The sequence below is a fragment of the Chiloscyllium punctatum genome, chromosome 38 (assembly GCF_047496795.1).
Source record: "Chiloscyllium punctatum isolate Juve2018m chromosome 38, sChiPun1.3, whole genome shotgun sequence".
Lineage (NCBI taxonomy): Eukaryota > Metazoa > Chordata > Chondrichthyes > Orectolobiformes > Hemiscylliidae > Chiloscyllium > Chiloscyllium punctatum.
Window position 1 is genome coordinate 6,594,867 of NC_092776.1, and position 22,723 is coordinate 6,617,589.

The 22,723-nt window shown below is 42.0% G+C and overlaps 1 protein-coding gene across 1 annotated transcript in view; it reads right to left on the reverse strand.

Moving 5' to 3' along the window:
* Positions 1–203: 203 nt before the first annotated feature.
* Positions 204–22,723, reverse strand: part of slf2 (SMC5-SMC6 complex localization factor 2) — a 111,722-nt gene continuing 89,202 nt past the window's right edge. Inside the window, exons 17-21 of the mRNA XM_072557085.1 lie at positions 19,855–19,983; positions 18,262–18,339; positions 17,314–17,400; positions 12,126–12,194; positions 204–2,662 (exon numbers count right to left, since the gene is read on the reverse strand). Coding sequence (XP_072413186.1) covers positions 2,525–2,662; positions 12,126–12,194; positions 17,314–17,400; positions 18,262–18,339; positions 19,855–19,983 — 501 coding nt within the window. The 3' untranslated portion in view covers positions 204–2,524. The remainder of the gene's footprint in view (positions 2,663–12,125; positions 12,195–17,313; positions 17,401–18,261; positions 18,340–19,854; positions 19,984–22,723) is intronic.

The following is a 22,723-nucleotide window of genomic DNA, read 5'->3' on the forward strand; positions in this document are numbered from 1 at the left end:
TTCAATGTGTTATCTGCAGAGTAATGGAGGTATATTGCGTCAATACTGTACACAAACACTGAATGCTTGGGCCAAATGCTAGGTTTCTGTGCTTTCCAAGGTAATAACACCCCAAAGGTGAAATGACAGGTGTTTAAACCCAGCAAGATGCAGTAAAAAGATCCCTTCTCAAGCAGTGCAAAAACACAAATATTGCATTATTACAGAAATTTTATTTTGCCAAAATAACGTGAAAATTGTTTCTTTATAAAGGGCTTATTAAAAAATAATTAAAAAATGAAAATTTCCTGCATCACACAATTGCCTTAAAGCAGAACAAAAATTCAAGTCTTTTACACATTTCTGAAGTCTAAGGTGCAGGGTGGCAGAATTACAAAAGAAGGTGCCGAGGACAAATGTTCTGACCAAATGCTCCGTACTGACCAGAGGTAGATTAACTAGCAGTAGAAAAAAAATCAATCATATTCTTTGGTTAAAGATTCAGCTGTGAAATGCCAGAGTACAAAACCATCCTCCTGGATCAACTACTATTTCAACATGCTGGGGAGAGCTAGCTTCTATCTTCTTCATATTAACAGCACATCAGGGTGATGTTGTATTTCTGCCTACATTATTCACTTAATAATTCTTTACAAATATTTTATTTCAAAGAAGTTTTCTAAAATACAGAATTATAGAAATACTGAACTGGACATGAATTTAAATTCAAAACATTAAGACATTCAATCTCATTATAAGTCTGTAAAGATTCTCCTTACCAGGTAACCAGACCGAACAAGATTAGAGTAACTCTTGACGACCAATTAATAAAATGTCTCCAGATCATACTGATAGCTTTTTGTCTCAGGAAACAGGTCAAAGACAGAAGCAAGTGCGCTTTTCATTTTTTAAGAAAAAAAACACCTTTCAAGAAAAAAAAAGGTTCCCCACGGTCAGGCTTCAGCCAAGCCACCTGATGAACCAAGGTCTAACAGGCCTTCAGGTAAGTTAGCAGATACACATACAAATTGGCCTTTGGCCACACACCTTTTATATTTAACTGTGGGGCAGAGATCGAGTTGGCCGGGGCAAGATCAGGTACCCGATCACGTGGAGATTTTATACAGGAATCCACATTCCACAACCATGTGCAGTAATCGATCACTAACCTGTAAGCTCGAAAATACAAGCTAGCCAGAGATTGGGGTCAGCAACTCAAACACCTGGAACAAAGCTTCTGGACAGGTATTCCTCACAACTGGAAAACTGTCATTTCTTTAAGCAGCATATCGCATTCATATAAACCACACCAGACAGTAGTACAGGTGATAGACTCTGTCACTTCCACCAGTGTTCAGATTTGGCATTAAAAGCTCATTTCTTAACAGTTAATTCAAGAAAACAGTCACACCTTTTCACTTTGGTATCAAAAGTATAAGCTGTCGTGGTTTGATCCAGTTAAATGTTTTGTAATGCTTAGGAGTAGCAAATTCTACCACCCTGCACGAGGAGGAGAAGGTAAGTATAAATACACAGGTAGTGAAGAATCCAGTATTTCCTACACAACAAAACCAAGTATTAAATACTCCAACAGTTTTACAGCCTTACAGAATTACCCCAGATTTGAAACCCCTAAAAAGATAGGGGGCAGCTATAAAAATACAACATATACATAAATTAATAGAAATCAAGAGATGAAGGCAGAAACAGTCACGGTTCACGTGGCACATTAATCACACAATGGTTTGAGATATCTGAATCACTTAAGCTTATTAATATCATTTGATTCATTTTACAGGCCTTTTATACTATACACAGAAATTAGCACTGGGAGAGGCTGTTTCATCCTACTGAATTCATCTTTATGTAATGCTAGTGCAAATAAAAATATTTAGGAAAAGGTAAAAAAAAAATTTTAACATGAACATCTTAAGTGTACGCCAATACTAGAGGCTACAACTTCAAAATACAAAAGTGGGAGGCAAATACGTGCAAACTCAATTAGCAAAGACAAGAGCTTTTGTTAGCTATACAGAACTGCAGCCTTGGTTGCAATAAATGCGCAGCTTATCATATGTTGCTTTCTTCTTTAGTGATTTGCGAATCCATTGCATCTTCCACATGAAACAGTCCAATTTGATTTTCAAATGGCATAAAGCTAAATAAAAGAATAACATTTTCAAGTACATTTGGAAGATTCAATCATTACAATGTCCAAATACAACAAAAATGAGAACATTACAAAAGAGGGACAGTTATGTACAGCAATAAAATTGACCTTACAAAACACTGCAAACACAGCTGCATTATATAAATAAACTCAATCTCCAACATTACAAAATATTTTTGATAGTTCTTTTGATAGAGCTAAAATATCAAAAATGTTAACTGCTTTAACAGATTCTAATCATAGTTATTCCAAACTTTGCGTAGGTACCTGGCTAAGAACAAAAACCAGAACACAAATCCATTAAGATCTAAACATTTTTATATATCAACAGATTTGTAGCTTTGTAATTTTTTAAAAAATTCTATACATGTTGCATTAAGTAATATCCAACTCTTTGTCAATGTCATTAACTTCTTGAATCATGTAGTGTTCTCGTTCCTCTTCAAATGGAAAGGACTGACTAAGCTGATTCTGATCTTCAGACAGAGGTTCCCAGTAGTCGTGAAGTTTCCCCTAAAATAAAATTACAGATTATTTCAGGTGTCATTCTATGTTTTTTTCAAAAATAAAGTAGTGCTCATTCAGCTTTAACCAAAAACAAAATTGCCAATATGGTAAAAACAAGGACTGCAGATGCTGGAAACCAGATTCTAGATTAATGTGGTGCTGGAAACGCACAGGTCAGGCAGCGTCTGAGGAGCAGGAAAATTGACGTTTCGGGCAAAAGCCCTTCATCAGGAATAGAGGCAGAGTGCCTGCAGGATGGAGAGATAAATGAGAGGAGGGTGGGGGTGGGGAGAAAGTAGCATAGAGTACAATAGGTGAATGGGGGTGGGGATGGAGGTGATAGGTCAGGGAGGGCAGGGTGGAGTGGATAGGTGGAAAGGAAGATAGGCAGGTAGGACAAGTCATGGGGACAGTGCCCATGTCCTCATGATATCAAATTGATATTATACCAATGGAAGAGCTGGCCTTCGACTGTTTTAAAAAGCAAAGACAAGACAGTATAGGTTTTGGGGTGCAAAGTCCATCGAGTGGGGCTCAGGTAGTTGATGGCATAGCAACAAGCAAAGAGGTTTACAAAATAATGAGGGGCATGGATAGGATAAATAGACAAAGTCTTTTCCCTGGAATCGGGGAGTCCAGAACTTGAAGGCATAGGTTTAGGGTGAGAGGGGAAATATATGAGAGACACCCTGAGGGGCAACTTTTTCACGCAGAGGGAGGTGCGTGTATGGAATGAGATGCCAGAGGAAGTGGTGGAGGCTGATACAATTGCAACATTTAAAAGGCATTTGGATGGGTATATGAATCGGAAGGGTTTGGAGAGATATGGGCCAGGTGCTGGCAGGTGGGATTAGTTTGGGTTGGGATATCTGGATGGGTTGGACCGAAGGGTCTGTTTCCATGCTGTACATCTCTATGACCATTCTGCCTTGCCCAACAGATATAATGTACTTGCACCAAGTGTCAGGAGGGCACAGACTGCAGTGAGGATGAGCAAACTAACCAATGTACTATGGCTCAGAATAACATTCATGTGCAGGAAGAAAGTGAAATGTAGTAGTAACACAGGATAGCATAGTTAGAGAACAGATACTGTCTTGTGTAGCAAAGAAACAGTCCAGAAGGTTATGTTGTCCTTGTGGTGCCAAGGTTAAGGACATCTCTTCTGGGCTGGAGAGGAAACTGGATTGGGAGGGAAAGAGCCAGTTATCATTATATTTGCAGGTACCAGTGGCAGATAGCACTAGGAAAAAGGTTCTACTGAGGAATTATCAACAGCTTAAGACCATAAGACATAAGAGCAGATATGAGGCCATTCGGCCCATAGAGTCTGCTCCACCATTCAATCATGGCTGATAGGTTTCTGATTCTCAACGGGATCAAATGTTGGGGGAGAATGGGATTGAGAAACCTAACTGTTTTACATATATTCAATGACTTGGCCCCTCCACAGCCTTCGGTGGCAATGAACTTCATAGATTCACCACACTCTGGCTGAAGAAGTTTCTCTTCATCTCGACTCTAAAGGGTTTTTCCCTTTATTCTCAGGCTGTCACCTCAGGGCCAAGTCTCTCCTGCCAATGGAAACCATCTTCCCAAAGTACATTCTGCCAAGGTTATTCTGTATTCTCCAAGTTTCCCCTCATTCTTCTAAACTCCATTAAGTATAGACCCAGAGGCCTCAAATGTTTGTCATATGTTAAGCCTTTCATTCCTGGGATCATTCTCGTGAACCTCCTCTGAACACAGTGCAGGGCCAGTATATCCTTCCTGAGGTCACGGGCCAAAAATTGCTCACAATATTCTAAATGTAGTCTGACCAGAGCTTTATTAAGCTTCACTTTTGTTATAGACAATAGGTGCAGGAGTAGGCCATTCAGCCCTTCGAGCCTACACCGCCATTCAATGTGATCATGGTTGATCATTCCTAATCAGTATCCTCTTCCTGCCTTATCTCCATAACCCTTGATTCCACTATCCTTGAGAGCTCTATCCAACTCTTTCTTAAATGAATCCAGAGACTGGGCCTCCACTGCCCTCTGGGGCAGAGCATTCCACACAGACACCACTCTCTGGGTGAAGAAGTTTCTCCTCATCTCTGTCCTAAATGGCCTACCCCTTATTTTTAAGCTGTGTCCTCTGGCTCAGGACTCGCGCATCAGCGGAAACCTGTTTCCTGCCTCCAGAGTGTCCAATCCTTTAATAATCTTATACGTCTCAATCAGATCCCCTCTCAGTCTTCTAAACTCAAGGGTATACAAGCCCAGTCGCTCCAGTCTTTCAGTGTAAGGTAATCCCGCCATTCCAGGAATTGACCTCGTGAACCGATGCTGCACTCCCTCAATAGCCACAATGTCTTTCCTCAAATTTGGAGACCAGAACTGCACACAGTCCTCCAGGTGTGGTCTCACCAAGGCCCTGTACAGCTGCAGAAGAATCTCTTTGCTTTTATACTCAATCCCTCTTGTTATGAAGGCCAACAAACTATTAGCCGCCTTCACTACCTGCTGTACCTGCATGCTTGCCTTCATTGACTGGTGTACAAGAACACCCAGATCTCTTTGTACTGCCCCTTTACCTAAATTGATTCCATTTCGGTAGTAATCTTCCTTCCTGTTCTTGCCACCAAAGTGGATAACCATACATTTATCCACATTAAACTGCATCTGCCATGCATCTGCCCACTCACCTAACTTGTCCAGGTCACCCTGTAATCTCCTAACATCCTCCTCACATTTCACTCTGCCACCCAGCTTTGTATCATCAGCAAATTTGCTAATGTTATTGCTGATACCATCTTCTATATCATTAACATATATCGTAAAAAGCTGCGGTCCCAGCACAGATCCCTGCGGTACCCCACTGGTCACTGCCTGCCATTCCGAAATGGAGCCGTTTATCACGTTGTTTCCTATCAGCCAACCAATTTTCAATCCAATCTAGTACTTTGCCCCCAATTCTACTCACTAACCTCCTATGTGGGACTTTATCAAAAGCTTTCTGAAAGTCCAGGTATACTACATCTACTGGATCTCCCTTGTCCATCTTCAGGGTTACATCCTCAAAAAATTCAAGAAGATTAGTCAAGCATGATTTCGCCTTCGTAAATCCATGCTGATTCTGACCTATCCTGTTACTACTATCCAGATGTGCCGTAATTTCATCCTTTATAATAGACTCCAGCATCTTTCCCACCACTGAGGTCAGACTAACTGGTCTATAATTTCCTGCTTTCTCTCTCACACCTTTCTTAAAAAGTGGTATAACATTAGCCACCCTCCAATCCTCAAGAACCGACCCCGAATCTATCGAATTCTGGAAAATAGTCACCAACGCATCCACGATTTCTCGAGCCACCTCCTTCAGTGCCCTGGGATGTAGACCATCAGGCCCCGGGGACTTATCAACCTTCAGACCTAACAGTCTCTCCAACACCAAATCCTGGCAAATATAAATTCCCTTAAGTTCAAGTCCTTCAGCCACTGTTGCCTCAGGGAGATTGCTTGTGTCTTCCCCAGTGAACACAGATCTGAAGTACCCATTTAATTCTTCTGCCATTTCTTTGTTCCCCGTAATATATTCCCCTGTTTCTGTCTTCAAGGGCCCAATTTTAGTCCTAAGCATTTTTTTGCTTTGCACGTACCTAAAAAAGCTTTTACTATCCTCCTTTATATTATTGGCCAGTTTACCTTCGTACCTCATTTTCCCTCTACTTATTTCCTTCTTAGTAATCCTCTGTTGCTCTTTAAAAGCTTCCCAGTCCTCAGTTTTCCCACTTACCTTTGCTATGTTATACTTTTTTTCTTTTAACTTTATATGTTTCTTAACTTCCCTCATCAGCCACGGCTGCCCATGCCTCCTCCTAGGATCTTTCTTCCTTTTAGGAATGAACTGATCCTGCAACTTCTGCATTATACATAGAAATATCCGCCATTGTTCCTCCACAGTCATCCCTGCTAAGGTATTGCACCACTGAACTTTGGCCAGCTCCTCCCTCATAGCTCCATAGTTCCCTTTATTCAACAGAAGTACTGTCACTTCCAACTGTACCCTCTCCCTCTCAAATTGCAGATTGAAGCTTATTGTATTATGGTCACTACTTCCCAATGGCTCCTTCACTTCGAGGTCTCTGACCAATTCTGGTTCGTTACACAATACCAGATCCAGAATTGCCTTCTCCCTGGTCGGCTCCAGCACCAGCTGCTCTAAGAATCCATCTCTGAGGCCCTCCACGAAGTCTCTTTCTTGAGGTCCAATACCATCCTGATTCTCCCAGTCTACCTGCTTGTTAAAATCCCCCATAACAACTGTAGTAACATCTTTGTGACAGGCCAATTTCAGCTCCTGATTCAACTTACATCCGACTTCCAGACTACTGTTTGGGGGCCTGTAGATGACTCCCAAGAGGGTCTTTTTACCCTTAGTATTTCGCAGCTCTATTCACACTGACTCTAGGTCCCCCCCCCCCACAAGGGACTGAATATCCTCCCTTACCAACATGGCCACCCCACCCCCTCTGCCCATCAATCTGTCCTTACGATAGCACGTATAGCCTTGAATATTCATTTCCCAGGCCCTGTCCACTTGAAGCCACGTCTCAGTTATCCCCACAATATCGTATCGCCAATTTCCAAAAGAGCCTCAAGCTCATCCATCTTTTGTCTAATGCTCCGAGCAATCATGTATAGTATTTTTAATTTGTTACTGCTCTCACCCTTCCCATCAACTCCTATTTCACTCAACCTTACAGCTTGATCCCTTTCAGAGTTTTCTGCCTCATTGATACAGTGGTCTTTCTTGACTTCCCTTGTTCTAACTTTCCCTTCAATTTCTTTTTTAAACATCCAGTTTGTCCCCTCCCCCCGCTATTTAGTTTAAATGTAGCGGTGTTGCAGTAGAAAACCTGCCTGCCAGAATGCCGGTCCCTAACCTATTAAGGTGCAAACCGTCTCTTGTAGAATTTATGCTAACCACAAAATATACCCCAGCGATCCAAGAACTTAAATCCTTGCATCCTGCACCAGTTCCCCAAACACACGCTCAAGTCCATTACCTCCCTGTTTCTGGCCACACCAGCCCGAGGAACTGGAAGCAAACTGGAGATAACCACCCTGGACGTCCTGCTTTTCAGCATTCTTCCTAGTTCTCCGAATATTCTAGTCCTCTCAGAATAAATACTAACATTGCATTTGCCTTCCTAACTACTAACTGAACCTGCAAGTTTACCTTAAGAGAACCCTGGACGAAGACACCCAAGTCCTTTTGCACTTGATTTCTGAATCTTCTCATTTAGAAAACAGCGTATGCTTCCATTCTTCCGAACAAAATGGATGGCCTCACTTTTCCACGTTGTATTCCATCTGCCACTTTTTTTTTGCCCACTCTCTTAACCTGTCTAAATCTTTTTGCAACTTCCACGCCTCCTCAATATTACATGCCCCTCCACTTGTCTTTGCATTATCTGCAAACTTAGCCAGAATGCCCTCAGTTGTTTCATCGAGATCATTAATGTATACAGTGAAAAGATGTGGTCCCTACACTGACCCTTGTGGAACACCACTGGTCACTGGCTGCTATTGTGAGAAGATCCTTTTATCACCATTCTCTGCTTTCTGCCAGACAACCAATCTTCAACCAATTCACACTAGTAGCTTGCCTCTAACACCATGGGGCCTTATATTTCTCGAAGCCTCCTGTGTGGCACCTTGACAAAGACCTCCTCAAAAGTAGATAACATCCATTTGTTCCCCTCGTTAATTCTCAAAACATTCTAGCAGATTTGCCAGGCATGACCTCCCCTTGATGAAACCATATTGACTTTGCCCTATTTTACCACTCGCTTCCAAGTATTCAGAAATCTCAACCTTCATAACAGAGTCCAAAATCTTACCCACGACCAACGTCAGGTTAATCGGTCACTAATTTCCCATCATTTGCCTTACTTCCTTCTTAAATGGAGGGATTACGTTAGCTGCTTTTTAGTCCTCTGGGACGCTCCCTGACTCCAGCGATTCCTGAAAGATCACTACCGCTTCAGCTACCTCCTTCATAACTCTAGGGTATAGTCCAATAGGTCAAGGTGATTTATCCACCCTCAGACCTTCCAGTTTTTCTAGCACCTTCTCCTTGGTGATGGTCACCATACTCCCCTCTGCCCCACTTACATACAATTTTTAGGGATGTTACTTGCATCTTCCACCATGAAGACTGACACAAATGTGCACTTCAGCTGCCATTTCTTTGTTGCCCATTACAATTTGTCCAGTGTCATTTTTCAGCAGCCCAACGTCCACTTTTGTCTCTCTTTTGCCCTTATATATCTAAAGACACTCTTGCAATCATCTTTTATATTACAGGCTAGCTTATCCTCATATTTAATCTTCTCCCTCATTTTTTTTTGGTTGTCCTCTGTTGGTCTTTGTAAGCTTCCCAATCCTCTGGTTTCCCATTGACTTTTGCCGCCTTATATGCTTCCTCTTTTACTTATATGCTGTCCCAGACTTTCCTTGTCAGTCATGATTGCCTCACCACCAGATGCCTGGAGGAAGAACGCCTCATCTTCCGCCTCGGAACACTTCAACCCAGGGCATCAATGTGGACTTCAACAGTTTCCTCATTTCCCCTTCCCCCGCCTCACCCTAGTTCTAAACTTCCAGCTCAGTAACTGTCCCCTTGACTTGTCCGGACTTGTCCTACCTGTGTATCTTCTTTTCCACCTATCCACTCCACCCTCTCCTCCTTGACCTATCACCTTCATCCCCTGCCCCACTCACCCATTGTACTCTATGCTACTTTCTCTCCCCACCCCCCCCCCCAGCAGATCTACAAAAGGCATAATAATTGCAGGTTTACTACCTGCACCATATGCAAATTGACAGAGTAAAGATGATGAGAGGTGCAACTGTATAATTGTATAAAAATAATAGTTTCCTTTGTGCAAAGAAACCACAACATATAAACAGAAAGCAGGAAACATCAGCTTCATCCGGAGGCTCACTGAAGAGGTTACCTAGTTTGGTGATAAAACGCCTGAAATGAACCTTCCAGCTCAGCGAGCAAACCTACATCCAGAACCTCAACCTGAGCTACAAATCTTCTCAAAACTCACTAAGTTATATCAGTCCTGGGGTAAGCAGAACTGTCCCACTGCGATAGACTTAATTTGAACTGTGCTGGACCAGTGTCCTGACAAATCATATCACTAGGGTTGCAGATAGTGCTTTAAACTAATTAGTGGACTGGGGAAAGAGTGAAGGGTTCAATTCAAAGGAAGTTAAGAATTCAATAAGAAATGACAGCACCAAGGTGCAGAATTGCGAGCAAACGAATGATAATCAAAATGTGACAGGAAAGGGCAGAAAATAATAAGGTGAGTACAGCAGAAATTAGAATCAGACTAAGTAATAATGGTAAAAAGTCAAAGCGAACTAGAGGGCAGAGGTTTAGGGTGAGAGGGGAAAGATATACAAGGGACCTAAAGGGCAACGTTTTCACGCAGAAGGTGGTACTTGAATGGAATGAGCTGCCAGAGGAAGTGGTGGAGGCTAGTACGCTCTAGGATTCTATGCATGCATTTGTGACTAGATAAGTTGACAACACAAATAAAAATAAATGAATGTGTCTTGATTGCTATTACAGTGACGTGGTTGCAGGGTAACCAGGACTGGGAACTCAACATTCCATGTTCTCGAAAAGAAAACAGGCAAAAAGAGAGGTAGTGTTGTTAATAAAAGCAGAATCTCTCTCGTGGGAGAGTAGTGATCTGGGTGCGTTAGTTTATGATGTGGAATCTATTTGTATGGAAATGTGGAACAAGGAAGGAAATAAGTCAAGGGTGGGAGTCTACAGACCCTGAAGAGTTGTCTTACTGTGAGGCAAAATATAAATCAGGGAATAATGGAGGTATGAGAAAAGGTCAATTGCCATGGGTGATCTGAATCTGCATACTGACAGGAAAATTCAGATAGGTAACACAGAAGACAACTTTGTAGAGAACACTGAACATCGTTTTTTAGAATAATACATGACAGCCTACTGAGGAACATGCTAGTTTAGATCGAAAAGTCATAAGGTAAGAATAAGAAGAGATCCCTTAACCTAAGGATTTGCTTGGGGATAGAAATCACAACCCAAGATTTTCAATATCATTTTGGGTGAGAGCAATACAAGTCTCAAACCAGTGTCTTTAACTTAAAAAAGGACAGTTAACAGTGTTAACAGTTAAGCATGTCAGGAAAACAGACTGGGGAAGGTCAACAGATGAACAGTGACAGACATTCATGCAGAAATTCCATATTGCTCAGGAAAAAAAATGTATTTGTTAAATATGGCACAATGAGAAGGATGAATCACTTGTGCTTAACAAAGACAGGCACGGCAGGTACTCAATCAAGAACAAAGGCAGACAAAGTTGCAAAAACTCATGGTAGACCAGAGGATTGTGAATATTATAGGAACAGGTGACAAAGTCTGATAAAAGGGTAAAAGTTGACTACATATGGGAAAACAGTGACCCTATATCTATGAAGCTGTTGCTAAGAGAGAATGGAGAAGAGTGGAAGGAGCCTAAGGATGGAAGCTTGGGTAAATTACAGAGTTGTGTACGCTAGTCATGGGATGAAGGGATTTATGTTAAAATATATTGCGAGAAATACTCTGGCAATGAAAGAATAAGTGGAGAGGGACTGATCCTGAAATGAACAACATAGAAACAGTAAAATGCATCAACAAGAAAATTGATGTGCATATGTATACCTTTCTAAGGATACTAGGTTTTCCTAGTGTATACTTCAGAGAGTGACTAATATCCCTTGGAATCCCAAATGAATCGAGTCCACTAGGTTAATTGGCATTTTACCAAAGTGATACCATTCTAACCTTCCAAATCCATGTAGTTGATAGGTAGCTTTTAGTGCATTGTAATCAGGCATTAGTGACACTACGTCACTTGTCATCTCACTCACCCAAACGCAGTGAAGGCCAGTTATCACAAGAGTGGAGGAGATCAGCTATCTCCGCAGCCCAGGAATTAAACAGAAGACTGTTTGGGTCAGTAGACACACACGCACCATCAAATCAACCACCAGTTTCAAAAAAGTTTGGAAAGTTTCTTTTAATTCTTCAAATTAATCAAATTAAATTTGGAAGTGCTGGTGTCAAGATGATAATTGGGAACTTGCAGCCTGAGACTTACATTATGGTTTAAATTTACAGATACACTTCTCAGACTTCTGCTGACAAGCAGCAGTGCTCCGAAAACCTGTGATTCCAATGAATCCATTGGACTATGAGCTGCTGTTGTGTTACTTCTGACTTTCCCTACCCCAGCCCAACACCAGCACCTCCACTTCATCCATGTCATTAGCCCAAGGTGGGCAACTCCCTACATTGCGAGAGACTTCACTCTATGATTGCCCCCCCCCCCAAAAAAAGTTGCAATAACTTGTCTGTTTACTCTGCATCATTTTACCTGAAGGGGTCGTGAACGCTGTAACAACTCTTGCCATTTTGCATGAGTTCTTGCTTCTAAATCTTTCACCTATATAGAAAGAATAAGCTGATTAGTTCAGATAGAAAAACATGCATTTAACTCCCACTTTCACATACATAGTTCTGTATTTCAATGATGCTAAAACGGAAAACTAAAGGAACTAACATGTGGACTGGAACTGAATGGAATAAGTCTTGGCTAATTAACCTTTCAACAATATTGTTAGATATTCACATGTTGCCAAGCCTCAGATGAACTCAGTCCTTTCAGTGTCACTTGATTATTGATCATGAAATGCTGCAATAGATGCTGGAGTCGATTGTTCTTTCCCGATTACTGTCCATAAGTTGGTTCTTGAGGCACACTGGTTGTGTCCCTATTCTAAGCCAAGAGGGCTGAATTCAAATCCCACCTGCTGCAGAGCTTGGAGGGGTTTCACAACTTCTCTTCACAGGTGGAATGAGATTTCTAAAAACAAAAAAATGCTAGCACTCACGGTGGGTCAGGCAGCATTTATGGAGAGACAGCAAGCTAATATTTTAAGTCTAACTGAACAGTCATAGAAATGTACAGCACAGAAATAGACCCTTCAGCCCAACTAGTCCATGCCGACCAGATATCCCAACCCAATCTAGTACCACCTGCTAGCGCCAGGCCCATATCCCTCCAAACCCTTCCTATTCATATACCCACCCAGATGCCTCTTAAATGTTGCAATTGTACCAGCCTCCACCACTTCCTCTGGCAGCTCATTCTATATACGTACCACCCTCTGCGTGAAAACGTTGCCCCTTAGGTCTCTTTTATATCTTTCCCCTCTCACCCTAAAACTATGCCCTCTAGTTCTGGACTCCCCAACCCCAGGGAAAAGACTTTGTCTATTTATCCTATCCATGCCCCCTCATGATTTTATAAACCTCCATTAGATCACCCCTCAGCCTCCGACATTCCAGGGAAAATAGCCCCAGGCTATTCAATCTCTCTATATCATTCAAATCCTCCAACCCTGGCAACATCCTTGTACATCTTTTCTGAACCCTTTCAAGTTTCACAACATCTTTCCAATAGGAAGGAAAACAGAATTGCACATAATATTCCAACAGTGGCCTAACCAATGTCCTGTACAGCCGCAATATGACCTCCCAACTCCTGTACTCAATACTCTGACCAATAAAGGAAAGCATACCAAATGCCTTTTTCACTATCCTATCTACCTGCAACTCCACTTAAGGAGCTATGAACCTGCATTCCAAGGTCTCTCGGTTCAGCAACACTCCCTAAGACCTTACCATTGAGTGGATAAGTCCTGCTAAGATTTGCTTTCTCAAAATGCAGCACCTCACACATTTATCTAAATTAAACTCCATCTGCCACTTCTCTGCCCATTGGCCCATCTGATCAAGATCCCATTGTCATCTGAGGTAACCTTCTTTGTTGTCCACTACACCTCCAATTTTGGTGTCATCTGCAAACTTACTAACTATACCTCTTATGCTCTCATCCAAGTCATTTATATAAATGACGAAAAGCAGTGGACCAAGCACCGATCCTTGCGGCACTCCAATGGTCACAGGCCTCCAGTCTGAAAAAACAACTCTCCTCCACCACCACCCTCAGTCTTCTACCTTTGAGCCAGTTCTGTATTCAAATGGCTAGTTCTCCCTGTATTCCATGAGATCTAACTTTGTTAACCAACCTCCCAGGGAGAACCTTGTCGAACGCCTTATTGAAGTCTATGTAGATCGTGTCTATCGCTCTGCCCCTCAGCAATCCTTTGTTACTTCTTCAAAAAATTCATCAAGTTTGTGAGACATGATTTGCCACACAAGTCCATGCTGACGATCCTGAATCAGTCCTTGCCTTTCCAAATACACATACATCCCTCCAACAGCTTGCCCACCACCGATGTCAGGATCACTGGTCTATAGTTCCCTGGCTTGTCTTTACCACCCTTCTTAAAACAGTGGCACCACGTTTGCCAACCTCCAGTCTTCCAGTACCTCACCTGTGACTATCCATGATACAACTATCTCAGTTTGGAGCCCAGCAATCACTGCTCTAGCTTCCCACAGAGTTCTAGGCTACACCTAATCAGGCGAAAATGAGTACTGCAGATGCTGGAGATCAGAGTTGAGAGTGTGGTGCTGGAAAAGCACAGCAGGTCAGGCAGCATCCGAGGAGCAGGAGAATCTACGTTTCGGGCAAAATCCTTTCATTGGGAAAGAGGATGAGTGCCTCGGGGATCGAGAAATAAATGGGAGGGAGTTGGACTGGGTGGGGGGGGTAGCTGAGAGCGCTATACGTGGATGGAGGTGGGAATAATGGTGATAGGTTGGAGGGGAGGGTGGTGCAGGTAGGTAGAAAGGAAAATGGACAGATGGGACAGGTCATGACGATGATGCTGAGCTGGAAGGTTGGAACTGGGGTAAGGTGGGGGAAGGGTAAATGAGGAAACTGGTGATGTGCACATTGATGCCCTGGGGTTGGAGGGTCCCGAGGTGGAAGATGAGGTATTTTTCTTCCAGGCGTCGGGTGGTGAGGAAGTAGCAATGGAGGCGGCCCAGGAACTGCATGTCCTCTGTGGAGAGGTAGGGAGCTTTGACGTGTTCGGGGCAGTGGGGTTGGTTGGTGGGGGTGTCCCGGAGATGTTCTCTGAAGTGCTCGGTGAGTAGGTGTCCTGTTTCCCCAATGTAGAGGAGACCGCATCAGGAGCGAAAGACACAGTAAATGACAAGTGGAAACAGGTCCTGGGGATTTATTTTGACTCAAAAATGTTAGCTCACACTCTCTCCATGGATGCTGCCTGACCTGGTGAGATCATCAGCATTTGTTTTGTTTTCAGTGCATATTCCAGCATCTGCAGTAATATGCCCCTGATTAAAACATCTGCTGTGCACAAACGCCTAGTAATGTTTAAACATGAACTGTAGGATAACATGGTTTAGCACTTGCAATCAGTTCAATCGTTTATTTGTTGCTGATTAATAATTTTGCAATTTACACTAACTAGGAAACAGGAACATGAAATCAATAAATATCTGACCACCTTTTAATATAAATCGTATTTATAGATTGCACTTTTAACAATAAAGCATCATAAGGCGCACGAAAGGAACATCACCAAAACCTGACCTCTGCCTATTTATGGAGGGATTCTGTCTTCACCATTCAAACCTCAATATAGCTCAGTGATAAAGAAAACTTCCTATAGTTGATAGCCAGCACCATGCTGCCCTTCGAGCCTGCACCACCATTCATTATGATCATGGCTGATCATCCTTAATCAGTATCCTGTTCCTGCCTTATCTCCATAACCCTTGATTCCACTATCCTTGAGAGCTCTATCCAACTCTTTCTTAAATGAATCCAGAGACTGGGCCTCCACTGCCCTCTGGGGCAGAGCATTCCACACAGCCACCACTCTCTGGGTGAAGAAGTTTCTCCTCATCGCTGTCCTAAATGGCCTACCCCTTATTTTTAAGCTGTGTCCTCTGGCTCAGGACTCACCCATCAGCGGAAACATGTTTCCTGCCTCCAGAGTGTCCAATCCTTTAATAATCTTATACATCTCAATCAGATCCCCTCTCAGTCTTCTAAACTCAAGGGTATACAAGCCCAGTCGCTCCAGTCTTTCAGTGTAAGGTAATCCCGCCATTCCAGGAATTGACCTCGTGAACCTATGCTGCACTCCCTCAATAGCCAGAATGTCTTTCCTCAAATTTGGAGACCAGAACTGCACACAATATTCCAGGCGCGGTCTCACCAGGGCCCTGTACAGCTGCAGAAGAACCTCTTTGCTTCTATACTCAATCCCTCTTGTTATGAAGGCCAGCATGCTATTAACCTTCTTCACTGCCTGCTGTACCTGCATGCTTACCTTCATTGACTGATGTACAAGAACACCCAGATCTCGTTGTACTGCCCCATTACCTAAATTGATTCCATTTAGGTAGTAATCTGCCTTCCTGTTCTTGCCACCAAAGTGGATAACCATACAGTTATCCACAATAAACTGCATCTGCCATGCATCTGTCCACTCACCTAACCTGTCCAGGTCACCCTGTAATCTCCTAACATCCTCATCACCCTGCCACCCAGCTTAGTATCATCAGCAAATTTGCTAATGTTATTACTAATACCATCTTCTATATCATTAATATATATTGTAAAAAGCTGCGGTCCCAGCACTGATCCCTGCGGCCTGCCATTCCAAAAGGGAGCTGTTTATCACTACTCTTTGTTTCCTGTCAGCCAACCAATTTTCAATCCAAGTTAGTACTTTGCCTCAATACCATGCGCCCTAATTTTGCTCACTAACCTCCTATGTGGGACTTTATCAAAGGCTTGCTGAAAGTCCAGGTACACGACATCTACTGGATCTCCCTTGTCCATCTTCAGAGTTACATCCTCAAAAAAATTCCTAAAGATTAGTCAAGCATAATTTCCCCTTCGTAAATCCATGCCGACTCTGACCTATCCTGTGACTGCTATCCAGATGTGTCGTAATTTCATCCTTTATAATTGACTCCAGCATCTTTCCCACCACTGAGGTTAGACTAACTGGTCTATAATTTCTTGCTTTCTCTCTCGCTCCTTTCTTAAAAAGTGGTACAACATTAGCCACCCTCCAATCAGCAGGAACTGATCCTGAATCTATCGAACTCTAGAAAATAATCACCAACGCATCCAGGATTTCTTGAGCCACCTCCTCCAGTACCCTGGGATGTAGACCATCAGGTCCCGGGGACTTATCAGCCTTCAGACCTAACAGTCTCTCCAATACCAATTCCTGGCAAATATAAATTCCCTCCAGTTCAAGTCCTTCAGCCACTGTTACCTCTGGGAGATTGTTTGTGTCTTTCCCAGTGAACACAGATCTGAAGTACCAATTCAACACAGTAGGGCCATGCAACCTTGTGAACCAACGATTTGACTAAACTGAAGAACAGAAACTGTATCTATCACTCTTAACTTTCTTCGAGGCCTCATCCCTTTCCCCAAACATGGTCTCAATGCTAGATATGTCAGAAGAATATTGCTTCAGAGTAGAAGGTCCATAACGAAGCATCTAAATGAACAGAATATGCAGAAATGGTTTGCTTTTTCACAGCAAAAAAAAAAGGCTCAAACTTTAAAACAAAATCAGCTCAAGTTCTTTGTTGAATACCTTGCTTCGGTAAAGGAGTTTAGGATCCTCTCTTATGTCGCACTTAATGTGTTTTTCTATTTCAGCACAGAGCTGTATAAGGTGATTCTGAAGGAAAATAAAACTCACATGAAAATACTCCGCAAAGAGTAAAAGCAATAATGAAACATTGTGCTGACACAGACAGATGGGAGAAATACAACTTTAACTTCCACAACAAAAAATACATTGGACAGTATCTTCAACAGCTGGGAGGACCCTGAAGGGCTTCACAATTAACATTGCTTAAGTGTAGCCTCTGCTGTAGAAAATGTATCAGCCAACAATAATTAGGATTAACAAACAACTAACAGTTTTTGGAGATTGCCAGTAGTGTCCAAATCCCACAATTTGATAGAGAAATCAAATGCAGTCTCCCTGCAAGTGGCCACGCAAGTAGATAGGGTGATAAAGGCAGCAAATGGCATGCATGCCTTTACTAGTCGGGGAACTGAGTACAAGAGTCAGGATGTCATGTTGCAGCTTTATAAGACTTTGGTTAGGCTGCACTTAAGATGTTGCATTCAATTCTGGTCACCACATTATAGGAAGGACATGGAGGTTTTGGAGAGTGTGCAGCCTGTTTGGCCACGTTCAACTTTTACACAACTTGCTTTCACAGTAGTGTAAAACTCCTTTAGCTTATTCTTTATATTAAATCAACAAAGGGTCAGTTACTCAATCAATTAATATGTAACAACAATAACTTCTGACATTGCCAATGTATCCACATCCCTTTGGGCATACCAATGCAATAATGGCCAGGTAATCTGTTTTACTAGAGTGCAACTCCACTAAAATCTGTTGATACTTGTCAATGATTGCCATCTCAAAACAGAGCTCTGAAACAGTGACTAAAAATTTCACCTTTAGCCAGCTGTATAACACTCCTATCCCACCTTCACTAAAACAAAAATCAAACAAACTTACCCGCTGACTGGAAGGAATATGTTCTACATGCAGCACTTCATTTGCTAAGACGAGAAGATTGTAGCACAGGTAATAGGCCTAATGAAATAAATATGATTCTGGTAAATTAAACATCCATTTACAGATTTCCAATTGACCCGAAATTTTCTTTGGAAGTGGGGTGAGATTATTTTGCCCAAGAGACAAGACCAAACATTTCAAAGCCATTAGTAGGAGCACCACCATGTGGTGTATTTCTGCCTCTACTCCACTCAATGTGTGTAATCCCCAATTCCACAGGGTGTCTCTGCACTAGTGTGGCATTGTCATTTCCCAACCAACCACTCGCAACCAGCAGACTGGCAATTGAGTGAGCAACTAAGGAAGTCTTAGCCATGTTCAAGTCAAGCGGGAATAGAGTTAAGGGTTGGCAAAATTATTTCACATGGGAGTATTGCAGCTAGCAGTGATTTCTGACATATACTGGATCCCCAAGGTAATGGAGTAGACAGCTAATTCACTAAAATGCCTAGTCCCTTTGTTTATTACCATATGATCCGCTGCAATCCAGCCACAGTGACAGTACAGTATTTGCTGATAAAGGAGTGGGAGAGTCAAAGATCAAGATATTTAAAACCATTGAAATATACAACTAAAACACACTACAATTTCATTGTTGTTAGGAGAGTACTGTGAAGTCTTTCGAGATGAATGAAGTTAAGAAGGACTGAGCAGCTTTGTCGATAGCAGTCGTGTAGTCTATTGTAAATAATGACATTAACCTGCCTGTGAATTACAGTAGGAGTCTTTAAAATGGTAATAAATTCTAACCTTTTCCAAGTCAAGATCTGTCAGGGGTGCAAATCATTGCAGTTAGTTAACAACTGGTCTCACTGCACAGAAAACCAAAGTACATTCAACACACTGTAGTATTGATTAACCATTTTCATGTAAAAATTGCCTATTTTTCAACAAGCAGTCAGGTGCAACTCTTCTTTCACAAATTAATACCAGGATGCATTTAAAAATATATTAAGTGCGCATGGAAGACCAATAAATCAACTTAGGAGGAAAATATGAATTTGTTGCTTGACTGAGCAGAATAAGTGGTGTTCACATTCAATACCGTGCTTCCAACATGCCCTTTTTTTAAATAAACAAGGCCTCAGTGAACACGAAATGCCAGTTTAAAAAAATTTAAACTTTTCCTAAATGGTTAAGTTGCAGTATTAAGATTTACAGCCTGTTCTCAAATTCAAGTCATTGAAAAGATGGTGAGTAAACAAGCATTTCCACAATCACTCAAGTTTGTAAAATATCCAGTTGTGACAAATGCTCATGGACCTGAAATGTCAACTCTCCAAAGATAGTGCTGGACATAAGGATTCCCATTACCTACATTATGTTAGGGCAGCACTAAACTCACACCACAGGTTTATTGGCGTTTCAATGCAACTCAAATTGTACAAAGAAAATGTTCATGTTCTTACATTTTAGTGCTTGCAGAATGTAGTGCATTTGCTATAAATGAAGGCACATTAACCCATCTTAACCCAAAGCTGAAGAGGAGCTTTAAAACACAGTGAAATTGTTTAAAAGAAGTTGAAGTGTAACCTGTTGATCAAGTTCTGTAAGTGCAGCTTCTTTTCTGTCTCCCTGCTGACTGGATTTAGTCCTTTCCTCAATAGTTTTTAACAAAGATGATGGCTTCATCATATACAAAAATCGACACAGATTGGAGATCTAGAGACAGGGAATAAAAAGAATTGAAACTCGCAAATTGCACAACTGAAATCTGTTCCAACTTGACCATCCACTTCCCCTTCTATTATGACTATATAGAACATAGAACAGTACAGCACAGAACAGGCCCTTCAGCCCACGATGTTGTGCCGATCACTGATCCTCATGTATACACCCTCAAATTTCTGTGACCATATGCATGACGAGGAGTCTCTTAAATGTCCCCAATGACCCTGCCTCCACAACTGCTACTGGCAACGCATTCCATGCTCTCACAACTCTGTGTAAAGAACCCACCTCTGACATCCCCTCTATACTTTCCTCCAACCAGCTTAGTCATTTCTGCCCTGGGAAATAGTCTCTGGCTATCGACTCTATCTATGCCTCTCACTACCTTGTATACCTCAACCAGGTCCCCTCTTCTCCAATGAAAAAAGTCCGAGCTCAGTCAACCTCTCCTCATGAGACAAGCCCTCCAGTCCAGACAGCATCCTGGTAAACCTCCTCTGAACCTGCTCCAAAGCATCCACATCTTTCTTATAATAGGGCGACCAAAACTGGATGCAGTATTCCAAGTGCGGTCTAACCAAAGTTTTATAGAGCTGCAACAAGATCTCACAACTCAAACTCAATACCCCTGTTAATGAAAGCCAAAACACCATATGCTTTCTTAACAACCCTGTCCACTTGGGTGGCCATTTTAAGGGATCTATGTACCTCCACCCCAAGATCCCTCTGTTCATCCACACTGTCAAAAATCCTATCCTTAATCCTGTACTCAGCTTTCAAATTCAACCTTCCAAAATGCATCACTTCGCATTTATCCAGGTTGAACTCCATCTGCCACCTCTCAGCCCATCTCTGCATCCTGTCAATGTCCCGCTGCAGCCTACAACAGCCCTCTACACTGTCAATGACACCTCCAACCTTTCTGTCATCTGCAAACTTGCTGACCCATCCTTCAATCCCCTCATCCAAATCATTAATAAAAATTACAAACAATAGATTAGATTACATTACAGTATGGAAACAGGCCCTTCGGCCCAACAAGTCCACACCGACCCGCCGAAGCATAACCCACCCATATCCCTTCATTTACCCCTTACCTAACACTACGGGCAATTTAGCATGGCCAATTCACCTGACCTGCACATCTCTGGATTGTGGGAGAGGCCCAAGGACAGAGCCCTGTGGAACACCACTCACCACAGACTTCCAGGCAGAATATTTTCCTTCTACTACCACTCGCTGTCTTCTGCTGGCCAGCCAATTCTGTATCCAGACAGCTATGTTCCCCTGAATCCCATTCCTCCTGACCTTCTGAATGAGCCTACCATGGGGAACCTTATCAAACCTTAAATACAAGATACTGCAGGTAAGGACAGGTAATCAAAAACAGATCCAAACTAGTTATAAAGTAAACTGGTGACGATCAGGAAGGTTGTTTAAAAAGAACAAGGAATGAACATTTGCACCACCATTGCTTTTAAGGAACAAACCTGCTTATTTTCCATGAGCCATTTTAATCCTTTTTTGCAATAGCAGGTGTCCACTGCAAGGCTCCTACATATAATTTATGACTGTCTTGAATGTACCTATTTTGTAACCCTATGCAAAAGCACTTGCACTGTTCAACATAAAATTATAATATCCAATGTACATCTCATGTTAAACAATCTGCATTCTTAAGTATAGATAACTTGTTGGCCAGTTATATTGGCACAGAGTTCTTAGCACAGTTCAGATTTTCCAGGATTAATTTATTTAAAAAGGTGCTTATGAATTTCAATTCCACTGCTGATCCAGTAAAGCATTCCATGTGTTATTCTCTGCATTGTCTCAACTCACTTACTGTGCTGATTAACCTTATGGCTCGAGCTCCAAACTCAAGAAATTGATGGAAACATTTTTTTCAAAACTCCAGTGTTAGAACCCATCAAAATTGTGAACATCTCTATCAACATACACTCAACCTTCTTTATGCGAGTGAAGAATCCCAGTTTCTCTAGAGTTCATCCAAAGTTCTGCTTCTGCACCAGCACTCCACAATCAGCAGTAATTCCAAGTGTTCGCTCTCACACACAGCCCATGTCCCCCTTGCTGATTCGTTATGATCACAATATGCCTTCCCAACTATTTCTGTATCATTAAGAAATTTGGATACATTACACTCTGCCCCTTCTTCCAAATCGTTAAAACAGAGCATAGAGAATTGAGGGCCCAGAATCATCCTCAAAGCACTCAACTAATGGCATCTTTCCAAATTTAAAAATACCTATTACCCAGACTCTGCCTTCTAAATGTTAACCAATTCTTAATCCATGCCATCGCATCACTCCCAATACTGTGAGCCTTTGATCTTATGCAATAACCTTTCAAGTGGCACTGCAATGACTGCCTTCTGAAAATCTAAGTAGACATCTACCTTCATCCCTTTATCAACTCTGCTTGCAACTTCCTTTGGCAGAGAACAGGGAGTGGGGTAAAGATGACCTGTGAGACAGTGCACTGTGAGCTCATGAGCCTAAAGTTTCAGCACATGTCCCAGATAATGTCCCAGAGTCCACTTTCTCGCAACCCAACCAAAGCTTAGGGAAGCATAATCAAAAATAGATCCAAACTAGTTATAAAGTAAAGCAGTGACTGAACTCTCAAAGCCTCGCCACTTCTCCATCTTCGGTACATGTTCTCTCGTTATTCCAAACTTAAATGATTTCAAGTATTAGACATCTTTCTTCAC